The sequence below is a fragment of the Colletotrichum chrysophilum genome (assembly GCF_026319265.1).
Source record: "Colletotrichum chrysophilum strain AFK26 chromosome Unknown scaffold_36, whole genome shotgun sequence".
Taxonomy (NCBI): Eukaryota; Fungi; Ascomycota; class Sordariomycetes; order Glomerellales; family Glomerellaceae; genus Colletotrichum; species Colletotrichum chrysophilum.
In genome coordinates this window covers 342,479-366,868 of record NW_026517323.1, presented here as the reverse complement: position 1 = coordinate 366,868, position 24,390 = coordinate 342,479, and the positions used below count along the sequence as shown (strand labels likewise).

Below are 24,390 nucleotides of genomic sequence, written 5' to 3'. Positions count from 1 at the left end.
TAGATCTAAAATATCTAAATTAGATTAAATAAAACTATAATAATTAACTTTATAGTAAGGTTTTTATAATTAATTACCTATTATAGTAATTACCTAACTAAGTAAAAGCTTATAAGGAAAAAATATATTATATATATAATAGATTTTTCTACTCAGAATAGCTTATAAGGAAAAAATATATTATATATATAATAGATTTTTCTACTCAGAATAGATTTTAAACAAATAAGTAATTTAATAGTTTTATCTATTTAATTACTACTACTCATTACTACTACCAATTATTACTACCTACTATTTTTTATTATTATTATTTTTATTTTTATTATTATTATTATTATTTTTATTTTTATTTTTATTATTATTATTATTATTATTATTATTTCTTGTATATTAATAATAACTTAATAGTAGATAGTAAAATAGTAACAGAGATAGCATTTAATAGTAGTATAAGTAATATATAAGAAAGAGAATAGGTTAATAGTTTAATAGTTAGTAATTAAGTAATTATAAACTATATTATTACTAAAGTAAAATGAAAGGTAGTAAAGTTATCCAGTATAATATATATATATATAAATATAGCTGAGGTTAGGAGAGAGATATAGTTAGAAATTTAAGAAGTTATTAGGTTATAATTATATAACTAAAGGCTGTATATATTATTGAGAGGCGTAGAGTTAGGAGGTTTATTACTCTAAAAGGTAAAAATTATAGTAAATAGCCAGAGGCCTTAAGAATATAGATATTTCTTATTAAACTATCTTTATACTTTTTATATATTAATAAAGTTTATTTTTAAATACTTTAATAAGTTAAACTATTTAATATCTTCTAAATAGAACCTTACTTATTTAATTTATTTGATAAGTATTAATATAAACGTTACTTAATACCTATATACTTTTTAATTTAAAAATTAGTTTGAACTTCTAAAAGTAATAATATAAAAGTTAAAGTATTTCTAATATTATTTTAGTTATTGTTATATTATAAAACTTCTTCAATTAGCTGGTATTCTATAAAAGCATATACAACAGAGGTAATATTATTAAGAGTAAAAGTAGTATTTAATATAATAAAAAGAGGAAACTTTTTTTTAGTTATTATAATAAAATTCCTTATATTTAATAATAACTATTTATAACTATTATATATAGTTATTATTAATATAAAAGAAAAAATACTGATAATAGTAATAATAAGGAGTAAGTAGTAATAATAAGTATTAGTAATAAGTAATAGTAGTTAAATAGATAAAACTATTAAATTACTTACTTCTTTAAAATCTATTCTAAATAGAAAAATCTTTTATATATATAATATATTTTTTCTTCATAAACCCTTACTTAATTAAGTAGTTATTTAATTAAGTAATTACTATAATAAGTAATTAACTATAAAAACCCTTATTATAAAGTTAATTATTATAGCTTTATTTTATCTACTCTTCTCTAATTTAGATATTTTAGATCTATAGTATTATTATAATTATAGTTTATTAGCTTATTATAAATTATTAGGTTCTATTATTTTAGTTTTAAATATTAACTCAATATTAACTTTAGTTTATAATAACTATATTATTAACTTTAGAGAATTATTATTCTATTAATATATACTTTTCATAGTAACTAACTTAATACATAGTTTTTATTTATTTTAGCTAATTATAGGAATTACTATAATAGGTAATTTATATAATTACACTTTTTATTCTCAATAGATAAAGTTATATTGAGGAAGTTTAAAGCCTACCTAATAGGGGTTTTCACAGTAGGGGAAAAAGTAGTAAAAGCACCTCAGTTAGTGCCTAGTCTAGTAGCTTCGCAGTATACGTACCTAAGGGTCTAGAATAACTGCCTACGCTTACTGGGAATCGCTATACTATTGTGGCTGTTAGCCTCGTTGACGATGGCTTCGTTGCTAGTGAGGTCGATAGCCTTGCCCGCGTGACTCACGCTCACAGTGAGACATATACTAGAGATAGCTTCATAAGGTCTTTAGCTATAGAAAAGCTTGTCTTGGCTACGTACTTAAGACGCTGCTTGCTAAGCCTTGAGCTTATTCCTCATCTTCAATCCTGTGTTAATACCACTTTTTGAAGCAAACTACCTAGATCCCTGTAACTTCACGATGTGTTTTATCCTGCCTGATCTATAGGGCCTCATGCTGTAGGGCTTTGCCTGAGGCACGCCCTAAGACATAATAATTAATACTAACCATAAGGCTAGGCTCACTGTAATCAAAATAGATAAAGTTATAGTTACTTTATTCCTTTTAGTTATATTAAGATATAATTAATAGTTATAGGGTTAATCATTTAGTTATGAGGTATAGTTTTACTAGATATATTAATATTAGTAATCTTAGCCTTATATCTTTTTATAGCGCTAGTTATATTTAGTTTTACTTAAATTCTTCTTTAGAAGGTACTTGGTTAGAACCTAGTATTTTTAGAAAAATACTTATTTAGAAGCTATTAAGTTTATAGTCATGATATAGCTATTTTATAAAAAACTATAATAAGATTTACTTTATATATATAAGTATAATTTTAGAAATACTATATAAGTATTTAAGCTTATAGTTATAACGCAGCCCCTCTATAAAAAGACTATAGTAAAACCTTAATATACAGTTAAATATATACTTTAGCTAAATAGACTAAACTATATAAGTATTTTAACTTATATCTACTTAATTAGAAGCTATAAATACTAATAATCTAAATATTAAATTTATAACTTATAGAGGAGATATTATATAATAAGTAGTAATAAGTAATATAATATGTAATTTAACTAGCTAAAGTAAGCTACTTAGCTAGAAACTTAAAGGAAGGCTTAAAAAGCTTTACGCTATATAAGCTACTTAAGGTATTAATAAATAAGTATTACAATATTAATTAATAAATTAAATTAAATATTATATATGTATCCGTTTTTAAAGACTAGAAAAAACTTCACATAGTTATATAAAGCTTATTATTTCTATTAAATAAATTATCTATTTATTTAAGCTACTTCTAATAGCTTAAAACTATTTTAAACTTTATAATCTAACTAGTCTTAAATAATTTATACTTAGCTATTTTAGCTACTATTCTACTTAAAAAGCTTATATTACTAACTATATAAATAGTTTCAAATATAAATAAAATAAATACTTAAACTATATATAAATAGTACAGTAATAATTTTAATAAATATTTATAATTTAAGCAGGTAACTAATATATAATTTAACTTAAATATATAGTTAATAAGTATAAGCTTTTTATATAGAAGGCAGCTATAATAGCTAAAGAGTAAGTCCTTTAGTAGCTATAAAGGCCTTTAGAGGGGTAGTTAGCGCTCTAAGAGCTCTAAGAGCTCTAGGGCCTACTATAGGCCCCTAGAGGGCCCCCTAGAGACCCCCCAGACCCCCAGCGCAGGCCCAAAACCCCCTACCATAGCCCCTCATACGGGATAATCTAGGAAGCCGTATGTAGTATGCAGATATGCACTTTTTTGTGGTTTGCCCATATAAAATAAGGCGGGCAGCTCATGGATATGCATTTTGACCCGATTATCCAGTTCGAGGGTGATGCATTTGCAGGGGTATTTACTGTACTATGCAGTACACGGTTGTAAGGACCAGACAGGGGCTGAATACCGCTACTCCACCTGACCCCACCATCTTACGTCTTTTGCCAGGGGTACCGTGGGAAAAAAAAACGTTCAGCCAGTCGGAAACAAGGGAAGTGTGGAAAAAAAAAAAAAATTCACGAGAAGGGAGCCTTTGGTTCGCAGCGTTTGTTGCCCAGCAAACATCCCGCCCTCTGAAAAAGACCCTGAAAAGTATCCGGGGAACTCCATCTGGTCTATTCTAGCAACAGGCGCGCTATTTGTTATCGAGTGTCTTGGTCGCAAGACGATCCATCTACAGTCAACTCCTAACTCAGCACCAGCCCAACCGTCCAAGCAAACAGAGCAATCCATCATTCAATATGCCGTACAACACTCGACGCAAGTCGCTTTCTTTGCCATCTCTGGGAATTCACGTACCTGGAAGCCATGCCCATCGCAGTCCCGCCACCGCCAGCTCAAATCGGAACATCTCTGAGTGCACACCGAGTCGCATCACCATCATACCCCCCGTGACACTACAATCGAACAAGCGACAGAAGCGATTCCATGGTGACGAGACTCAACGCAGAGGAAACTCGCTCAAGCGCCCCGACGAGAAAAGCATGCTGGAGCACACGCCACCGCCATCCCCGACGGCTGAGGATGTCAAGATCGGAGACTGTGGCAACACAATATCATCAATAAACATCAAGCTGGAAGGGATTAATGACGAGATTGTGGAGGCCGTCATCGTCCAACTGCAGGCGACCGCGAACAGGCCCCATCTGGTTAAGGAGCTGGCGACTGTCTTGTCGCAGCAGTTGCCTATCGTCCAACAGTACGCATCATTGCCACCTTCTGACCCCATGCCTCTTCCCTCTCATATTGGTTCTTGCTCATCGTCCTCGACTCTCTTGCCATGCGGTATGCTAACGAATTGAAGCTCTGCCAATCCTTGCGCCATTGTATCCTCACGTCTCGCCGCCTACGTCAAACGATCGTGCTGGAGCACGCTTTCACCCTGTCCTGTAGCCAAGGAGTCGGAAACGGTACATCCTCGCAGAACTTACTTTTACCTCACAACCTGCCCGAGACGGCCCCTTCCCGACTCAACAATGCCACTCCTCGTTCAGCGGTCCGTCGTCTCTCCATCATTGTCCAGTGTAGCATCTGGGTCTGAGGACGGTGATGACATGGATTTGCGCCGAAGAGAGCTGAGTCCATCACCAGAGGTGGATTTGTCATCTCCCGAATTTGACGATGCGGATGACGACTTCGCGATGCCTTCGACGCCTGTTGGGTCACTTCCCACTAGTTTGAGGTATGCCAGAAGCCACCGGAGTGCCTCACCTCCCCTCGAAAAGGACGAGCGAGAATTCACGCAGACCGCCGATGTGCTCCAGAAGCGCAAGCTCGCTCGCGAACTCTCAATAGCTACTGCTGACCACTCGACGGCCAATACGTATGAAGGGTCACGTGAGGATACCATGTTCGAAGAGAGACAAAGTGTTGCCGCCAATGGCAATGTTGTCCCAGTCCACATCCTGACAAGCCCTGCTATCAAGGCAACTATGCCTCCCAAAAAGGACACTGATGGGGACAGCTGGCTGAAGCTAGGTGCACTCCTAGAGTGGGATCATAGCCCGGAAAACATTGAACTCGACGAGCTAGATTGTTTACTGGACTCATGTTGAGCGGTGTGTGATGTGCAAGGTGAAGCTGAAGAAATTCTTCATGTTTGTCCGTGCCGAGATCTCATGTCTAATCCACAGTTGCTGCGTCTTGAAGTGGTCAATACCTTAGAACATTGATCATTTCAAGATCAGTCATGTGGTTGTGGTTTGCCGTGAAGAGCAGATGATGGGGCACAACAACTTGTAGCCACCGACATCATGATTTCAAAATCGAAGGACATGTTGTGCTAGTAGATGTATTACAAATGTAGGATGGATGCGTTCACGAAGGCTAGGTTTTGCGGGGGTTCATGAGCCAGGGAGACGGAAAACAGGGAATACGGAAGCTCTTGGGTATGATTGAAATGAAATAAACCAACCTCTCCTGTCTTAAACCTGCAGCGCACTTCCATTTCCACTTCTTGATGGCCATCGAGGCTCTAAGCGCCAGCATCGTCATCCTCCCATCGGATGGGAAACTCAACAGGTGTTCTTGACTCTCAGTTCAATCCATAAAGTGGTTCCCAGTTGGGTCAGGTAAGGGCGCTCGATCTTGACGACCTCAAGGCCGGGCGTGGATTGAGCGGCGTTATGGACGATTTCGGCAATATCTCGATTCCACCAGCATCCGTACTTCTGAAAGTGGGCTGGTGCTGACCTGTCTAGTAGGCCATTGACGATGCCCCACGACCCCCTTCCGTGCTCAACAAGAATGATTTTCCCAGTGTTTGGTTTCACCATACTGGCCAAAGTTCTAACCACTTTCTCCGGGTCTCGCACACTGCAAAGGCCAAACGTCTGAACGACAGTGTCGTACTTGGCTGTTTCCGCCGTACCTTGTATAGGGGCAGGCACAAAGATGTGTACGTCAGAGCGAAAGAATCGTAGTCTGCCCGATAAATAGGAGAAGACACTATGTCCATCTTGAGTCAACTGTTGCGTTTCAATTGATGGTGCGACGCCCTTCAGGTCGGGGACAGCTTCGGATACTTTATTCAAAGCGACCGTCAACATTTCTTTGGAAATGTCCACACCCGTGAAGGACAAAATGGGCGCAGGTGTCGTGATCCCTTTTTTTTTATCGTTCATGGTTGCGGATTTGGGTTGTTGAACGACGTGGCTCCAATTGTAGAAGGGCAGATTGCGGCCAGTACCCATTGCGACTTCCAGGACATGCCCCGAGGCTTCAGCGGCTAGTTTCTGCCTTAAAGATGTAATCCCCATCATCCATTCCGACCCATCGAGGTACTCATCAAATCTTCGAGCTGATTCTTCCGTGAACACGGCAATCTGGCCCGGCGCACACGCGTCTGTAGCAGGTTCTGGGCCTTGACGGCCAGAGGAAAGCCAACATGAAGTGAGCATGGTGCTGAAATAAACGCCCATACCCAACGCAACTATGCCACAAGCCAAAAGAGACGTTTTTCTGGATCTAAATATTGCGTCGGCGGTCTCGAGATCGTTCGTTATCGACTTTGGCGTTGTTGCATGGGAAGAGCGAGGAGCAAACGGTTTGATAGACTTCCTAGTACAGTTAGTGCTGCAGGAGCTGCTCCGTCCGGGCAACTTACCTCAAAGAGATTTCCTTCTTCCACTGTATCCGAGACGATGTGAAGCGCCGGAGAGCAGGAACATGAGTAGTGGTAGACAGCACTGGGGCGGGCAAGCGACCAGCTCGACCTCGTAGCCCGTGGCGTGGAACCATGGCGCTTCTTCTGGCCGACGTCAACGGCTGGAGGGAATGGCGCCGGTTTATTTTACAGCAAACGCTGAAAAACACAAATCGCTGCGAGCACCGCAGTTTCCAAGGGTCCTGGGAAAGGGTGCCGAGAGGCAGGTAAGATTGAGCTTCAAGTCTTGTGCTGGAAGATAATTGTCGCAAACCCGCTGGTCACTTTGGGCACCGGGTGGGGCCGTGGTTTGGGACCGGATCGGGGTGCCCCGGTGCCGAAGGATTAGGACTTTCGGCGCACTCTATTTCAGCTCTCTTAGACCCTCCATCTAGATGTGATCGGTATAATAAGCCACTTGTTTGATTTCATCAGACGTGATGCCGGCCTTTGTTGCGGGTTCACAATGTTTGAAGATAGATGAATGACTGACCTCTCACAAAGCTGGAGCAGCAAGTCACACATTCAAACTCCTTTGTCCTAGTCAAGCCTTATCCGACTTTTCCTGGTGACGTAGCTGTAGTATGGAGTTTAGGTTGAGCCAGCCCTTTGCACCCCAGCCTGATGGCCCCGATTCTACTTCGGGTCTTACTCGCACGTAGAACTGCCATGCTCTTCGGTCCATTTCTTGCGGTGATATCTGGGGCGCCCAACTTTCAAAGAGGAGCCTCAGGGCACCTAGTAATTTCCCAAGGTTCTGGCGCAGTTCAGCTTCAGACTCTTCCCTGACTGCAAGTCTTGATTTGGAACCGGTCTTGCCACCTTTGCTATTCCCCTGCGAACTAGGCCCGGAGGCGAAGCTTTTCAAGAGGTACGCTCTTGCCGACTCAGGCCTGTGTATTGCTACCCCGACGCTGCGATCACAGCCATCGTGGCCTTGGGAACTGTTGCTGTTCCTGGCCGGGTGGCTGGCTAAGTGCTGAAGGTCGAGAGCCCATACAGCGGCTCCATCGTGTCCAGCAGAGCTCAGGGATAGCCTCAACCGGTCCGACAGCGCTTCGATCACGCAAGTCCTCATCAGTCTCCATCTGTCGGGCCCCAACATTTCACCTCCATACCAGCGAGTCAGTACCACAATAGCCCCAGTCGCTCCTGTCTCCCTCATAAGACCTAGAATGAACTCCCCGCATCCTGTTTCGCCGTCGTCTTCGCAGCCTTCGCAGGCACCTCCATTCCCATCCCCGTCTCGATCACCCTGGTATAGCCTGTAACCCCATGCATTGTGAGTTGCGGTTCGTAAGCTGGGCTCAGATGTGAGTAGCGAATGGAGAATACTAGAGACTTGCGAGGGTTGTTCTAAGGTCGAGACTCGCGCGACGAACGTCGATGACTTGAGCGTCACCTGTGTGCTTGTAGCCCATCTGGAAGGCCCAGTCATGGATTTATCCACGCTCATCTGGCTTGGCGCATTCTTTGTCAACCTCGCATTGGCCGTGGCAATAGCGGTTGGCACTGCCGCCTCGTGTACCGAGCGGGCATGGTAGTCACCCCGTTTAAGAACGGTGACACTTCTGCCCATGACTGTCACTTTGGGCTGACCCTCACCCCAGGACACGCCTTCGGGTATACTGTCGGTGAACCCAAGACTGGCGGCTTTGGACCTGGAGTTGATACTGACAACAGCCTGAGCTAGGCTGAGGCGACTGGAGAGGGGCTGCTCAGGCATGGTGAACCGCAAAAGCTCGATCGCAAAGGCAAGCATCACCGGCGCACGATTGGTGTAGATGGTCACTCCCTCAATGCCCTCTTCATCGGTGATGACGGGCAATGCCAAAGCATCTTCCTGGCCTGTGCTCTGCTGCTCCGACTCAATGCTCGAGCTAGCACCAGGATCATTTCTCGGCCGCTTTTGATCGGGCCTACTGGTTGGCGCATCCGCAGCTCGCTTGTTGCTTGGCCGCTTCAGATGCGACTTGCAGGCGGACTGGAGAGATCTGGCGGTTTTGAAGTCCCCGAGGGCACCCTCAACCACGTCCGGCAGGGCATCTGCAATTTGCTGAATGCTATGAAGCGTCTTGATAAGCAGGCATACTCCAACGCTTTCCGTTACTTCAAGAGTGCCTCCAGAACCTACCTGCGAAGGTTCACAGCCTGGAGTGCTTTGACCTGGCTCATGGCAGTCATCATTGGCACTTTGCGCGCCGTGATAAGCCGCAGGAGGTCTTGGAGATCCTGCTGAGAAGCCATCCGGAAATCCTGAAAGCTGTTCACGCAAAGGCAGAAATGGCAATTTGACGGGCGTGGTGGACTTGATCACGAAATAGACACTGATGCGGGACTTGCATTAGTTGGGGTGAAGACTTCTCCGTTATGAGGGGCCTATGAAAGATACCTGAAACACCATGCGTACTTATCGTGAAGTCAGGTACCTCGAGATAAGCATTTGCTCCTTCAAAGTACCACATCCGGCTGGCAAGAGAGGCGTCAAGAGAATGAAATGCCTCGGCCCTAGCGCACTTGTGGATGCCACATGAATCAATGCCAACTTGCGCGACAACTCATGGTCAGCCAGACATCACATCAATGCCAAAAGGCTTCCACACGTGCCAAATTCTCAACTCTCGTTATCTTACATTTATGTAAATACTACATCTGCGTCCTTTAGTGTCCGCATGGTACGCCTGTTTAGAAATCATCGCCAGCGCTCCCTCCCAACCCCTTTGACGCCGCTTCATCCTCGGCTTCTCTACCTCACTTTTTAATTACTTGAGAGAGACCTTTTTCTCCGGAATTTCGTCACCTGGAAGCTAGTGCAAATTTGTCAACACTTCCTGGAGAAGATCATGCCCTCTGCAAGACTGCATGGAAGCGTTCAAGAACCTGAAATGCTGCATTAGCTGTCTGTTTCTCAAATCACGAGAAGGGTACTGGCGCGAATGACTTACCTCAGGGGTTGACTTGACGAATGGAAGCTCGAAGAAATTGTATTTATCATTCTTGAGCAGCTCGACAACAGTAACCATCAGACCCCACGGCTGGGGCCAGAATCCGATGAGGCGCTCCCACAGCACGCGAATGATTTGCTGCTGGATATCTGGTTCCTCTGGATCCTTCTTGTACCCAACAAAGGCCTCCAAAAGGACCCGACTGAAGTAGTTGGTGTGGGCGTTGGGAAATCGGAGCTGATTTGTGATGCTCACGATAAGATAGTAACGGGCTTCGGGAGGTAGTTCGTGAATCAGCCTAAACAGAATAGCCACATCTGAGGAGGCGGGGTTGAAAACATCGGTGCCCTTCTGCGTCGCCTGTTCGACCGCATGGTTGCCCAGGTGCAAGGTCACAGCATCAATGACCCTCAGGTTGGCGTGAATAGGCACATGGCCAAAACCTGTCTCCGTACATTGGCTGTCGACTATGGCTCGGGCAACGTGTGCCAACATGTCTTCGGAAGGACCATTGTGCAGCGCATGATCGAGCACTTCAAGAAGTCCCCATTCCCGCAGTTGGTATGCGGAGTTGTCCAGGCCTTCAGGTGATTCCCGAACCTCGTCCATACGATCAACTTGAAGTCCCGGGAATAGAGGATCTGGCATTTTTAGGTGAGCAGCCGGATTCGCTGTCAAGATGGCGTTGAGGAGTTGCTTGCAATGCGGGGGAACGGTGGCTGCAAGCTGATGGGAGTGCGCTGCAAGATATTCCGCGTAATCGTGCTGCAAAATTACCAGCAGCTTCAGCGTAGCGCGGTAGATTTCTTTAGCCACGTTTGATGGCTCTACCGCCTTGACCTGTTCTCCAACGTGTTCCAAAAGCAGTTGAAGTAGTCTGGTGAAGACAACCCAGCCATTGCGGTCCTTCATGATGCCAGGGAGAAACACCCGATGCTGCAGAAGTGACAGCCACCCGAAGACAAAGCCAGGAAGGTATCTGGGGCCAAGATCGGCGAGTCTGGAGCCAAATTTGAGAAATATTTCAGGCCTCTCCTCTTCAGAAAGTTGCTCAGCCGTCGAATTGACCTCGTAGAACAGCACGGACAACAGACGGTGGAACACTCTCTGGTTAAAGTGCTCGGCACGTCGTACGTGGTGATGGTTGAGGACCAACGTAATCAGGGCCAGAATCGAGTCGAGATAAACTGCTCGGCTGAGAGCAGCCGTTGACTCAGGTGCACTGTGCAGCCTAATGAACACGTTGATTATCTTGGCCAGAGCATCAACGGCGAGGAACGCATCGGTCAAAGTGCCGGTAGAGTGAACAAGATGCTCGAAACGATCCACTGACAAGTCTGTGGCAACTCTAATGAAGAGAAATAGATCGTCTTTGCTCTCGACGATGCCTCTAAGTTGCATCTGCTGCACAAACATAACGGCTGAATTATCTGATGCGTTTGGGTTATTGCACAGATGGATCCATTCATCGAAAATGTACTCCATCTGGTCCTGTTGCAGCGCGACTCCACCTTCTTGTTGCTCGAAGTGTGGCATGACTTGTCCGGATAGTTTAACTTTGAGTCGCTGTGCAACGGCGGACTCTGAATCTTCTTGAATCCACGTCCAAGCAGCCTCAAGCGTGAGGACAAAGTCTCCGTAGAGCGCGAGAGGCCGATTGCCAAGGAGAGTGAGATCAATCATCTGCTCCAGAAAGTCGAGCGAACCTTCCTTTCTTGCCTGCAGTGCCTTGGCCATTGACGTATCGATATTCCTCCAGTCCAGAAGATCGGTGCGTAACAACGCAGCCAATAGGGGAATATGGAAGAAAGAGGTGCCAGGTTGCTGTCGGAACAATGCTGTCACTCTGTTGTTTAGTGTCAGACCCGAGATTTTTCGCAATGTTTCCAAGACGTGCACCAGGCTCTCAAGGGCGAGATTGTCATCAATCGGGCTGAAAACAAGCTGGATGATCTGGTCTGCAGCGAAAATTGCGAATTCCTCAGATGTCTGCGAGGCCTTGATCATATGCTGTACCAAAGCGTCCACCACATCAAGGACAGGATGGGGCCTGGGCAAATCGGCGAAATGTTCCTCGCGGGCTTCTGTCGCCACACGTTGTAGCTCCAAAAGTAACTTCTGGACGCGCTCGACCAAGGCGCGACCATCCATCTGGAACGTCTGCGGCCTCGCGTTCGCCATGTTTCCGCTATGGACGGGACCGTACTGCTGCTGAAGTTGAGGGTTGATATGCTGCACAGCCGGTGTCTCCGAGCTAGCTGCGAGACTGGGTATAGCCGAAAATTGCTCTTGGAGGACCTCGTTGGCGAGCGAACGTGTCGCATCGGAGGCAGACGGAACATGGGAAGGGGCATTGGATGTGGTTGTCCGAGGCTGACGAGCAAAGTCGTCGTAAATTGCCATCTGTTCGGGGTTCAAACCTCCCATACTAGGCGACAACTTGAAAGGGTTTGGAATAGTCCAAGCCCATCGGCTAAGGGAAGCATCCACATACGGGTCGGCAGGCCGTTGCACCCTATGACGACGTCGTGCTTCTAGCTCGGGCTCAATCATTTCCTCGATCTCTGGAATAGCTCTTTCTTCGGCCTGTTTTTCGATAATGTTACAGGCAAGGTCCAGATTCGAGTTAACGCACATGATGATAGTGCCTTCTGGGAGGCCCTGAGGAAGATCGTTGGACAAGTTTCGCATGTAATTTGTGAAGTTGGCCCTCAGGGGCTCTTTCGATGTCACCAAGGCTAGGCTGCCGGCAGTAGCTTTGACCATGTTGATTGCCGATGTTCTTACCCTGTTCTCATCTGGCTCTGTCGCGAAGTCTTTGTGAATCATCTGCTGTGTGGAAATAGCAGCGATGGTAACGGATCGATCCACAACAGGTTGTATAATGTCTTGTAGTGCTCGCGTCAGAGCGGTGCGTACAATTTCATGAAGTCGAGTAGCCGTAACCACCATCTCATTCGTGGGCGGGATGTGGATGAGAGGTCCGAGGTCCGGTATCGAAGCTGCAGCGACCTGAGGAGAGAGGCTGGCAGTAACTCCAGTGGTGATGCCGTTGAGTGATAGACTCTCGAAAGTCTCCAGTGTCTCTTGTGGGAGCAGCTCTTGGTTTTCTTCTACCACAGCGCGGTTGAGAATTTCCCCCGAAGGCTCGATACTTTTGTGATCAAGATTGAGCCCCTTGCACAAGACCTCGATCTCGAATTTCAAGTTGAGTTTGAGTTCCGCATGATGGTACAGTTCGATGAGCAGGTGGATGATATCCATTAGCCAAGGGTTGGGCGGGCGGAAGACGGTCGAGGTTGCGCCTTGAATGAGGACCTTGCAGACGAACGGAATTACTACAATCAGCCTCTTCGTATCATGAGCCTCAATGAGCAACTGCTTGAAGGCGATGTTTCTGTGCTTGATCGGTTTGTCGCGCGCTAGGGTTAAAAGTCCCAGCCAGCCGCCAAGGTTCTTGAGGTGAGATCGCTCGGTTGAATTCTGCATTGTAGCCTCGGAATTGAGCATGCGTGCGACACTAACATACGTCTCTCTCAACACCTCAGACCACAGAACCTTGTCCTCGAAGAGCTTCACCAGTTCAAGGTACACCTGGTGATAATTTGGTTGCATCTTTGCACGCTCTTCGACAAGATGACTGGCAAACCACTGCTGGTGACGCTGCTCGAGAATGTCTCGCAGTTCTTTGCACATCGATTGAAGAGTCGTCTCGGTCAAATTATTTAGGACAAACTGAATCTTGCCCTGAGTGTCGCTTGACGGCTCTTCGAAGTCGACGCCAGGCGAGCGTTCTGTGGCATTGATAGAAATGAAGGGCGGCGGCTGGCGCTCTGCACTTCGCCCTTCGGATGTATTTCCGTTCGTAAGTGGCTCAGCGCTAACCGAGGACCTGTGGGCAGGCGCTGCTGTGCCATTGCGCGATCGGGCAAGTTCGTCTTCATGATCCCGCACAACGTCTTCAGCCTTCTTCCATGCCTCGGTGCCTTGCAAGCCAGGGATCTGCAGTAATTGCCTGCAAAATCCCGGCCATTCCCGAAAGCGCGAGAAGAGTTGCATCAAAGCCTGTAGACCAAACTTATACATCGAGTCCTCCGGCATATAGTCTCTCACAGCTTCTAGGATCATTCCCAGACCGATTTTAAGGGGGAGATCGGAAATCAGCTTGTGTGAAATGATACCGCCGAAGAGAACAGCAGTCGTTGCAAGCGCTTCCAGTGGGTAATCGACGTAGTGCGAGTACTCGTCAAATAAGCCGTGGATCATGCAGGCAAACACGTCCTGATCCAAAGCCTCGCGAGAGTGCTTGTACCGATCGAGAATTTCGACGATATTTCGCACTTGTATCTCGTCGCCGTACATCTTCTTGTAGTGCTCCTCCATCTTACTGTTGGCGGCAGGGGGCAAAGCATTGCCGTCCTTCCCATTAGCATCAATAATGTCATCGAAGCCCTCACCATAGTTGATCAGCCTCGGGTAGACAGTGATGCAAGAGCGTTGAACCATGATGAGGTCCTGAAGTGGTGTCTTGGGAAGGAAATCCTCTAGAATTTGGAGAAAAGCGGCAACAGTTCGAACCTGCAGCGTCGTGCTGGACTTGACGTGAGGTTGTCCATCGGGGGGGCGCTGAAACTGCAACTCAAGGTTGGCCTTGATCAGCAAGAATTGCAACAGCGATCGCGCAATCTCATTGCTCCTCTCGGCGTTACGACGGGCCCAGCTCGCGAGGTCAAGATACTTTTCGGCATGTGCAAGAGCCGCGAGATCTAAGCCAAAGCCATTCGGCAAGTAAACCAATTCGTCCAACCACTTGTGCTTGAGAGCGTGGTCGAAGATGAGGGGAAGATCGGTTGGTTTGACCGCATGCGCATCGATCAACCGTTGAACCACCCATTCCTTGTCTTTTTTCCACAAGCTGTCAAGCACGAAGTCGTATTCAGTCGACCGTTTGTAGAGAAAACTGTCAAATAGTGAGTTCAGAGTGTCGACGGCCATTGTGGGCCAGGGTTTTGGTACTCCAAACGCGGAGACGACAAAAATATCCAGGTTGGGAACCACAACTTCTTGAAAAAGTCGCTTAGCTTCCACGCTCTGTGAAGCATGTACCGAATGGAGTGCGACATGGAATACCGCAGATAGTGCCTCCACGGAAACCAAGGCATGTTTCACAGCAAATGATGCCCGTTGCTGGATTTCTGGGGATGATTGCGTATAGGTATCCAGAGTCAGAGTCGGCACCAAGCCCGGTATGGAGCTGGCGTCTAATTGATCAGGCTGCAGAGAGGCAAAAGCGCATATGAACGAAAGTTGTGTTTCTGGGTTTTCCCAATTGCCGCCCCATAGTTTCTGAATATCAAATTCTGCATCCTCCCGCGCAATCGGCAGCAAGGCATTGTAGAGACGGAGGAACTGTCGAGACGAAACCCGCGTAGATCTATGGTCAAAGTACGATACCACGTCCTGCCATCGGAATGAGGCTGGTAGGACTCGGCGGAGAGCTGCGGTCAGAACGGACGGGTCGTACTGTGGTGTCTGACTGATCGTGGCATAGATAAGGGCCATCGACACCTGCTCCTCACTCAGTTGAATTTGTTGAGGGCGATTCTGCAGGTAGGAAACGCAAGCCTCCTCGTCCCGGGTAAAACCAAACCCAGTTCTCTGAATGTAAGTGGCCAGAGCATTCGGTGGCTTGTCAGCTAGAACCCTGACAAGATCCAGAGCGGCAAGGACCTCAGATGGCGGTGGCGGTTGGGCATCCTGCCATCTAGCCAGTACCTTGTAGGTGAGTTCAACCTTCGCAGCGGCGTTGAGATTGGGAGGTTGATATTGGATGAAGCGATCGACAAGCATGGCGATGAAGGTATCGGTTAGGTCCGCATGTTCGTCGTGACCTCGCTGGTTAAGAATGTTGACGAAGGTGGGGAAGTTGGTTGAGAGGATAGCATCCGCTATTACGAAAGTCAACATAGGGCCTATAGAGAAACACCTGGAATAACGAACCTTTGGTCTTGAGGTCAGACCTAGATCCCATCTTGAAAGCCAATGCGAGTATCGTTTTCTCCAGGGCATCTAGCTTGAAAGCCTCCATGAAAGTTGACATATCAAAGTCGCGGAATATATCTTCTGTGCCCGTCTCGATGGACTCGGCAATCTTGTTGGCCTGATTCACATCATGGGAAATCTTCTTCATCTCGTTCACGAGTAGGTGGAAATTGCCGTTGCCTCCGGGGCGCGGTTGACCATGAAAGATGTGTGCAGCATGAGCCGCGACGAGGCGTGTGAAGTACTTTGCGAAAACCTCCATTCCGTGTTCATCGATGAGCTAGGAGCGACAGAAACCGCATTGGTTAGCGAGATGGAACAGCGTATGTGAAACTGCCTAGTTGATGGAAGGCGACGTAGTTGCGTGCGTACCTTTCGTAATTGCTCTGCCTGCGTCTCCCACTTGGCGCGGTCCTTATCCTCCTTGATAGCTCCCAAAAGGAGGTAGACTTGAGCGACGGCGATCTTGACCACGGGATTGGGCCCTGTCGGACTACTCGTACTTGGACTTGCGCCCGCACTCAAGGCGGAGGGTTGCGATGGATGGGGCGAGTGCCCAGCCCCGGTCTGCACTGTTTGCGAAGGATACGGAGAGAATGATCCCGATCTTGGATGTGGGACCATGGGATAGTATTGCGAATAGGGAGTGCGCAAGGCGGAGGCGTCTGTCCTGCAAGAGTTCAGACAGGCTTGCCTTCGCCAAAACTTCCTAAATCGTGCCGCCCGTGAAGACTACCGTACCCAAGACGCCCACATGAACGACGGGGAGGTTCAAGAGCTGGGCGACAGGTGGCTCAGGCTGGCCGAGGCTGACGACAGAGGAAAGACGACGGAGCTGCGGGATGTTGGCTAAAGCGAGAGCGGTGTCGAATATAGGTAGCGTGGGAGAGGGTTTGCTCCGGATCTGGCCAAATGAAGGTTGCTGCGGAAGGAGAGAAGAGGAGGGGAGAGAGCTTGGTTCGGCGTCAACCAGGCGCAATCAAATTGAGGTACTTGCTGGTATGTGGGCGGGGATTGACACAGGGACGTCGAGGTTTTCCGTATTGATTTTCTTTCCCTCCAAGGTCTGCTGGAAGTGCAGACACAGAGACAACGTGTAAAGTGAGTGGGCGAAAAGGTGCGACGCTGTTCAAGACGTCTGTCGTGAGGAGGTATGTGGTGCTGCTGAGGGGGGCAGCTTCGCAGAAGAAGAAAATAGACTTTGAAGGGTTTACGTGAAGACGTGGAGGCTCCAAGTTGCAAGCAGGGGGTTGGACTGTGTGAGTGTCCTGGATGCACCCCAAAGGTCGGCAGACTGTCAGGTAGGTAGGTGCCTGAGGTAAGGGTGGTACGTGCCTGTGCTGTCCGTATCTCAGCCGGATTGGCACCTGAGGGTGAGGTGCCTGGCACGCCAAGTATTAATTTGCCTTAGTCACGAAGGAAGGACGTCAATTCAATTGGAATACCTGAGGTATATAGCGTGCTAGTGTGGGGAACAAAGTCAAGGAAGACACGAAAGACACCTTCGGTGCCAGGTTTGACTTGACGTTCTGGACAGGACAGTCTAACTTCAGCCCGGAGAGCACGTGATGTGTCAAGTGGTCCCTGAACTTCCTGCTTGGACGGCGAGCACCTGACTGCCTAGGTCGGTACCCACGGATACCTATATGTATTATTCACTGTGGTAGGTGGCGGGAGCGACGGACTAACTCCACTAAGGTACGCTACCTAAGGTTCCTACGTATGTAGAAGACCGTACCTTAGGTGCTCGCTTACCTACCTACCTACTCCGTACCTTAAGGAGCCTAGGTAGGTACCTTAGGTAACTACCTTACCTAGGTCGGGTAGGTATGGCCCCCCGGTCGGGTTAACAAGATCCGCCTCCCAATGTTGGAGCACCAGCCCGGCCTTTCGCCTGACATTGTCTTGCCTTACATAACATACCTCACATGTAAGCATCACGTGCTTTTTGGAGGAGGCAAGGGAAAGCTGAGTACCTAACAGAGTACGGGTCCGTACCTCAGGTAATTATTCGCAAACGCAACCAGGATGGCCTACCTAGTTACCCCGGCAACCACCCCAAACAATAAGGCACCACCCACCACCTGCTCCCGACCTACGGATGCCTAGATTCATCATTATATCGGCGGCACGAATTTGGCCATCGCCAAACAGCCTTTGGGAACAGTTTTCTTCCAACCACAGGTCATTCTACCTGCCGGCGTTGCCCACGAACAGCCTCAGAATCGACGGATATTCCACAGGCCGGCGACAAAACCACGACACTGCTGGCGTATAGACCCGACCAACGCATCGCAGGACATGCCTGCTTCTACCATGGAAAGCCCAGCGGTGGCTTTGTCTTGTATGTTGAATATAGCGGTCATCATATGTCGAATGTTGCTGATATGTGCAAGTCGCGAACAACTTCTGGGGTAAGGAAGATGCTGGCGTTGGACCTCTTCTCGATCGTATGGCTGCAGCCAAGCAAACATGCGATGAATTGAAAGCATTTTATAGTGGTTAGTCAATCATCGCCGGCTTCTTCCTCTCAGAATTTGACGAAGTTAATGAATCAAACAGCTCGCGCCTCTATCGAAGACGAATACGCTCGGAAGTTACTGTCTCTGTGTCGAAAATCACTAGGCTCTCAGGAGATGGGAAGCCTGAAGAACTCCCTGGATACTGTCAGGGGAGAGGTAGAATCAATGGGGAAGCAGCACCAAAATATCGCTGCTCAGATGAAGACCGAGCTGGAGGAACCGCTGGCCGCCTTTGCTGGCGCAATGAAGGAAAGGCGCAAGATTGTCCAGAATGGTATCGAAAAGATTCTCAAGACCAAGATACAGCAGACGCAGCATGTCAACAAGGTCGGCCTATATCTACCCAGAGAGCCCTAGGAAACCCATGGAACATTCGTGCTGACTCGCGCATCAGACTCGGGATCGCTTTGAGCAAGAATGCCTCAAAATCAAAGGTTACCTAGCACAAGGCCACATGGTCATGGGCCAGGAAGAGCGAAAAAATAAGGCAAAGCTGGAAAAGACGCAGATTAGCGTTGCGACATCCAACACAGAGTATGAGAACGCAGTGAAGGCCCTCGAGGATACCACGGCGCGCTGGAATCGCGAGTGGAAAGCCGCCGCAGACAAGTTCCAGGATCTGGAAGAAGAACGGCTGGATTTTACCAAGAGCAGTCTATGGACTTTTGCCAACGTCTCCTCTACGGTCTGTGTCAGCGACGATGCGTCATGCGAAAAGATTCGTCTCTCTTTGGAAAAGATGGATGTTGAGACTGACATCGTCGGCTTCATCAAGGAACGGGGGACAGGGCAAGAGATTCCAGATCCGCCAAAGTATATCAATTTCTGCCGGGGTGATGTCAACGATACTCAGTCAGAAACATCTGACGACGACAACTATTCTGTCGCGCAATTTCCGAGGAGCATCAACCCAGCCTTTCGCACTTCTTCGCCGCAGCCGTCAACCTACGAATCGCACCACGATCCAAACTCCAGTCTTGCTCAGGATCTGGGCCACAAAGAGCCTGCACCTGCAGCAACTAGAACGATCGCCACGGACGCTGGACGAAAAGAAGGGAACTCATCTTCGTCGAGGCACATGGCACAGGACATGTTGCGAAAGACAAGTCCCCCTTCTAGGAGCTTTGCGTCGGATCTAGACCATAAAGATTTAAATCCTACCCCGAGAACCTTTTTGTCAGACCATGGGCATAAAGAAGTCGGCTCTTCATCTCGAGGCTTCCTAACAGACATGAGCCACAGGGAAGCAACGAGCTCTTCATCAAGAGGCTTTCCGTCAGATGTTGGACCCAAAGACCCTATTCTTGCTCCCCGGAGTCTTGGGCAAGACTATGGGCTCAAAGATGCCGGCGCGTCTGAGAGGAGTCACACTCAGGAAATCTCACTGGCTAGGGAGATCATGCCTCCCGTTGCCCGGGAAGCCCCAAGCCTTTCCCAGAGAATGCCACCACAGCTTGAGAAGCAACGACAAGTGGCGCCAGTCCCGCCGGCATCTCAGCCGCAGAGCCGTCTTCCTCTCGATATCAAGCAGCACGGTACTTTTGCTTCAATTCCCCACGACCCATACCCTCTCGATGGCATGACAATGCTATGTCGAAAAGGACCTCCATCGGAACGCAGCTCGCATCCTGCGTCGGCAAGACCGTCCAGCCGCGATTCTCAAAGTGACTACTCCAACCCAACCTCGCTCTCTAGTCAGGAGCCCTCGAGCGGTAAGGTCTCGCCGATCAAGCACGAACCAGTTAGCGTACCCGCATCAGTACCGGCTCAAGCACAAGCACCGTCACCGGCCTCGGCAACGGCGGAAAAGCAGGTCCTCAAGAAGAAAAGTGGTTTCTTTCAGAACCACAGCCCGTTCCGTCGCAAAAGCACCAAGGAAGTTCAGGGCACTACCACAAACAGAAACACTTGGCATCCTGTATCTACGCAAGGAAGCCCCTCACGTCGACCGCAGGTATACACGCAAGACGCCCCGAGTCTGTTGGCGGGCAGATCAACGATAAGTCCTGAGCCGATTGACGCCAATGCCAGTCTGGCGTTGAACGTCGGACAAAATGTATTCTCTGTTACGACGCCGGATCTCGAGAAAAGAAAAGGATCAAATACACCGAGCGCACAGCCTGAAACGGATCCTATTGCGCTGGCCCTCGCCGAACTCAAGGGTGTTGGTGTAGGCAAGCAGTCTAGCATCCGTGTCTCGGCAGACCGCTACCACGGCATTGCAACACCCACTCCTGGCTCGCAGCCGTTTTCTCGATCGGTGCCGCCAGCTGCAACCAATGCCGCTGTCACAGCAGGGCTTCGAGGAACGCCCCCTCCTTCTTACGACCAACAAGTGGTGCAGAGACTTGGGGTTCCGCCACAGGCCGTCACGGCCAAGGCAATGAAGGAAACGTCTCAGAAGTTCGCCGACCAGACTCGCAGCATGTTCAACCCGGCGAATCGGCCTGGATCGGGAGGATATGCGGGCTCATCTAGTCCTCGGCCCATGACCAGGGGTAGTGACGTTCCACGAGCAGCATCTCCAGCGCCACTTCGCAGTGCTTCCCCTAGGGCGCCGGCGACAGATGACGCGCGAAGTGGGCACAGGAGCTCTCCGCGCAGTGCGTCTCCGAGGGTCGCGCCAGCAGACGATACTAGGAGTAGCTATAGGTCGGCGTCGCCTAATCCGCACAGCTCTCTCGGTAGAGGCTCGTCGCAAATGAGCAGTGGTGTGCCTAGACGAGGCTCGGAGCAACCGTTTCACCGCCAAAATTCGCCGAGCAACATGTCACGAACAGCTTCGCCGGCACCATTCAGGGAGCAAATGCGACCAAGCAGTAGTCATGTCAGCAACGATATGGCAGTTCAGCTTGCTCCCGTGGGTGATGATAGCTATGGCTCGGTTCGTGGCCGAGGTGGAGTACGACCCGGAACGAGCTCAAGCAACCGGGCTATGGGCTTGTATGATGGTGGTGGGCCACCAGGACAAGGCGAGTCGAGACAACGGAGTAAGAGTGTTGCAGATCCATCTCGACAGTACACACACGACGGCCGACCAATCTTGCACTTTGGTAAGTACATTGGGAATCATCAATAGAATAACCTGGCTAACAAGATCAACAGCCAAAGCACTGTACATGTACCAAGCAGCGATCCCGGAGGAGCTGGGCTTCTCCAAGGGAGACTTCCTTGCAGTGCTGCGGCATCAAGACGACGGTTGGTGGGAAGCGGAGGTACACGGGGGCAACGGCCAGATCGGACTCGTTCCGAGTAACTACCTCCAGCCTTGCTGAAAAGATTCGTGGCCATTGGCTAATGCAGAGGGCGCAAAGTAAGGCACGATCTGCGAAAGCTGTGATGTCATTCTTGCAAGTACCTTACGAGACACACGTTGTTTGGTCGCCGTGTTGATGAGTGCTCATGATGCGGAGGACCGGTTTTGGGCTCTGCTTATTTGCGGATTTGTGATGATTTGCCAGGAGTTGGGGCTCATAGCTGTCTGAAAAAACGTCACGTTCCAAAAAGGACAATAATTGCATTTCTTCGTACCAACCTTCCTACTTGCATAAAGAGGTCAGACCGGGTGTCATATGCGGCCTTCCATTAACTGGGTCTTAGAGGAGGCCCCCCCCCCCCCCCCCCCCGCCCCCCCGGGTCCAGTGCCTCATGTCATTGCGCAAGGCTGAGCTAGGTGGCCCATGACCTTAGAAGCCTGTCCAATTTCCCCAATTCTTAGCTCATACTTGCAGTGCATATCTGCCATCGTTTAGTTCAGATAAGGTAGGTACATTCGTGAGCACGGTCGCAGGTGCTCCTGGTCGGGGTAGGTACGTAGAACCAACCCCACTTACAGCCCTAGGTTCCTTAAGTTGTGCTCTCCCTTGCTCCCTAGTCTACATCATCCTCCCCCGGGGCATAGTGATGAGCTGCGACGTATCCCTTGCTCAGAACAACCATCGACCGTGACTGCACGGCTTAGGGGAGACAGAGCGAGAGGAAAGGGAACAGCCCAAGCGTCTTACGAACCATGGTATGAAACCGCACTTCTCCGTATCTTCTTGACGTCGACACATGCCGATTGTGTAAGATACACAGGCTAATCTTCTATCGGGCTTGCCAGGAGGCTCTTAGCAAGGCATCCCGAGCAGCTACCTCCAAGACGGCACAGCGAACTTTGGTGAACGTGACTCTCCTGGTAGGAACGTCACTATTACTTCTGCCCCTCGCTGCCACCGCCTCTCTCCTCTTCTTCCGGAATTATCTGCCTGACCAGGTCGTGAGCGCACCGGTTCATCTTCAGTATGGGTACGTTTGCCGGTCACTAATCAAGCCGGTCTTGATCCCAATCCCTCTCCTGGCTGCCTTGGCTTACAAACGACACAGCTCGGGGATCAATCCGTTTGGAATAGCCACCATACCAAGCTCCAGTCTGAGGACACAGCAGGAGTACGATGTGTCTATCACTCTATCTCTGCCTCGCTCGCCAGCCAACACGCATCGGGGCAACTTCATGGTAGCTCTGTACCTGCTTGATGCCGGTGCTCTGTCAACCGGCAACAGCCAAGTCCAGCCTCAAACCCCCCCAGAGCCTTACGGCCACTTCGACGGCAAATCCATTTTGTTTTCGTCACGACGACCCACCCTCGTGCCGTACCAGGACCCATTGGTCTCACTGGCCTCTCGTGTCTTGTTCATGGTTTACCATATTCTCTTCTCGGACTCCCAGACATGCGTGTTAACGGTGCCGATGGCCGAACGCGTCCAGCTGGGCAAGGGCTCATCCCTGCCGTCGTCGGCATATCTGGAGATCCAGGGCGGCCAGAGCATTGAAACGTACCACGCGTCAATAACGCTCACGGCACAACTGCGCGGACTGCGCTGGCTGATGTATCATTACCGATTACCAACATTGACCGCGGCGATAATTCTTTTTTGGTCATCCGAAATTTTGTTCATGGCAGGAGCCTGGTTGGTCTGGACTGGACTTGCGGGCTCAAGTTCCAGATTGGCCTCTGGACGCGGGGAAGACAACTCGAAACTTGGTATGCGGCTCAAGAGAGAAGAGGGGAGCGGGGTGGATGAGCTGTCAGATGCGCCCCGGACATTTCCTACCTATGGAAACCAAGCACCGCTCAGATACGAGCCTGAGGTCAAGGAAGAGCCACAGCCAGGTCTTCGGATGGAGGACCTCGTCCCACTCGGAGGTGAAGCTGACGATGAAGAAGAAGACGACGGACGGGCAAGTTTCAAGGGTGATTCGGGCATAGGGACAAGTTATAGCGAGGGAGGATCGGGTAGCGTTCGACGTAGGTCGTCCCACAACCGCTAGCAGTTTTATTAGCGGGATGTGGACGGTGGATGGTGGGGTATGAGGTTTTGATGTTCGTGGTGGGCACCTTAATTCTTGGTCTTCGCTTGTTTTCACCATCACACGGCCCCCGCGGCTGCTAGACGCCGGCGAGAATTTGATGCGGTTGCAGGCTTGCAGGCTTGCAGCTGAGCTTAGGTCCCAGCTTAGGTAATAATACTGATCCACTTTGATTTGCCCGCCCGTCCCAAACCACGTCAGTACCTTACCTAGGTAGTGCACCGTGGTCCAGCCCCTCCACCCTCCTCACTGTTTTCTCCAGGAGCTCTACCCGCTGCAGTGTGCTTCGCTACCTTAGCGTACCACTCACTCACCGCACTGCTTCACACCGCACGACAGGATGCGAATTCGGCCTGTGTAGTCCTTCTTCTTCGTTGACCCTCTCTTTTTCTTGAGAGGGAAAAAAAAGAGTCTCTTTTCTGCTGGATTTCTTCCATTATCTCTCGCATCTCATCCTACCTGAGCTCTGCTCCGCCTTTCCTTGCCGGTCGTACCTGGGATCTTGCTATTTACGTACCTACGTACTTAGAAAACCAAGCCTGGCTGAGGTACTTGACGTACTAACAGCGCCGAAGCTCACTACACTGCTCTGCTACGTACCCAGCTCAATTGCCTCTTCACCCGCCTTGCCCGCA

The 24,390-nt window shown here is 48.7% G+C and overlaps 4 protein-coding genes across 4 annotated transcripts; 2 read left to right on the top strand and 2 right to left on the bottom strand.

Moving 5' to 3' along the window:
• Positions 1-3,993: 3,993 nt before the first annotated feature.
• COL26b_005426 (uncharacterized protein) lies at positions 3,994-4,793 on the top strand (the record flags this gene model as incomplete). Its single annotated transcript, XM_053178273.1, has 2 exons — positions 3,994-4,451; positions 4,646-4,793. The coding sequence occupies 2 exons, from the start codon at positions 3,994-3,996 to the stop codon at positions 4,791-4,793; spliced, it is 606 nt and encodes a 201-aa protein (XP_053037864.1).
• A 3,437-nt stretch (positions 4,794-8,230) lies between these two features.
• Positions 8,231-14,836, bottom strand: COL26b_005425 (uncharacterized protein; the record flags this gene model as incomplete). The annotated part of the gene is made up of 4 exons (XM_053178272.1): positions 8,231-8,317; positions 8,347-8,959; positions 9,031-9,128; positions 9,842-14,836. 4 exons carry the CDS (start codon positions 14,834-14,836, stop codon positions 8,231-8,233), a joined length of 5,793 nt encoding a protein of 1,930 aa, XP_053037863.1.
• Positions 14,837-15,281: 445 nt separating this feature from the next.
• On the bottom strand, positions 15,282-16,507 carry COL26b_005424 (uncharacterized protein; the record flags this gene model as incomplete). The annotated part of the gene is made up of 4 exons (XM_053178271.1): positions 15,282-15,339; positions 15,366-15,789; positions 15,842-16,163; positions 16,256-16,507. The coding sequence occupies 4 exons, from the start codon at positions 16,505-16,507 to the stop codon at positions 15,282-15,284; spliced, it is 1,056 nt and encodes a 351-aa protein (XP_053037862.1).
• A 2,063-nt stretch (positions 16,508-18,570) lies between these two features.
• COL26b_005423 (uncharacterized protein) lies at positions 18,571-21,680 on the top strand (the record flags this gene model as incomplete). Its single annotated transcript, XM_053178270.1, has 3 exons — positions 18,571-18,732; positions 18,800-20,903; positions 21,511-21,680. The coding sequence occupies 3 exons, from the start codon at positions 18,571-18,573 to the stop codon at positions 21,678-21,680; spliced, it is 2,436 nt and encodes an 811-aa protein (XP_053037861.1).
• Between the last annotated feature and the right edge of the window lie 2,710 nt (positions 21,681-24,390).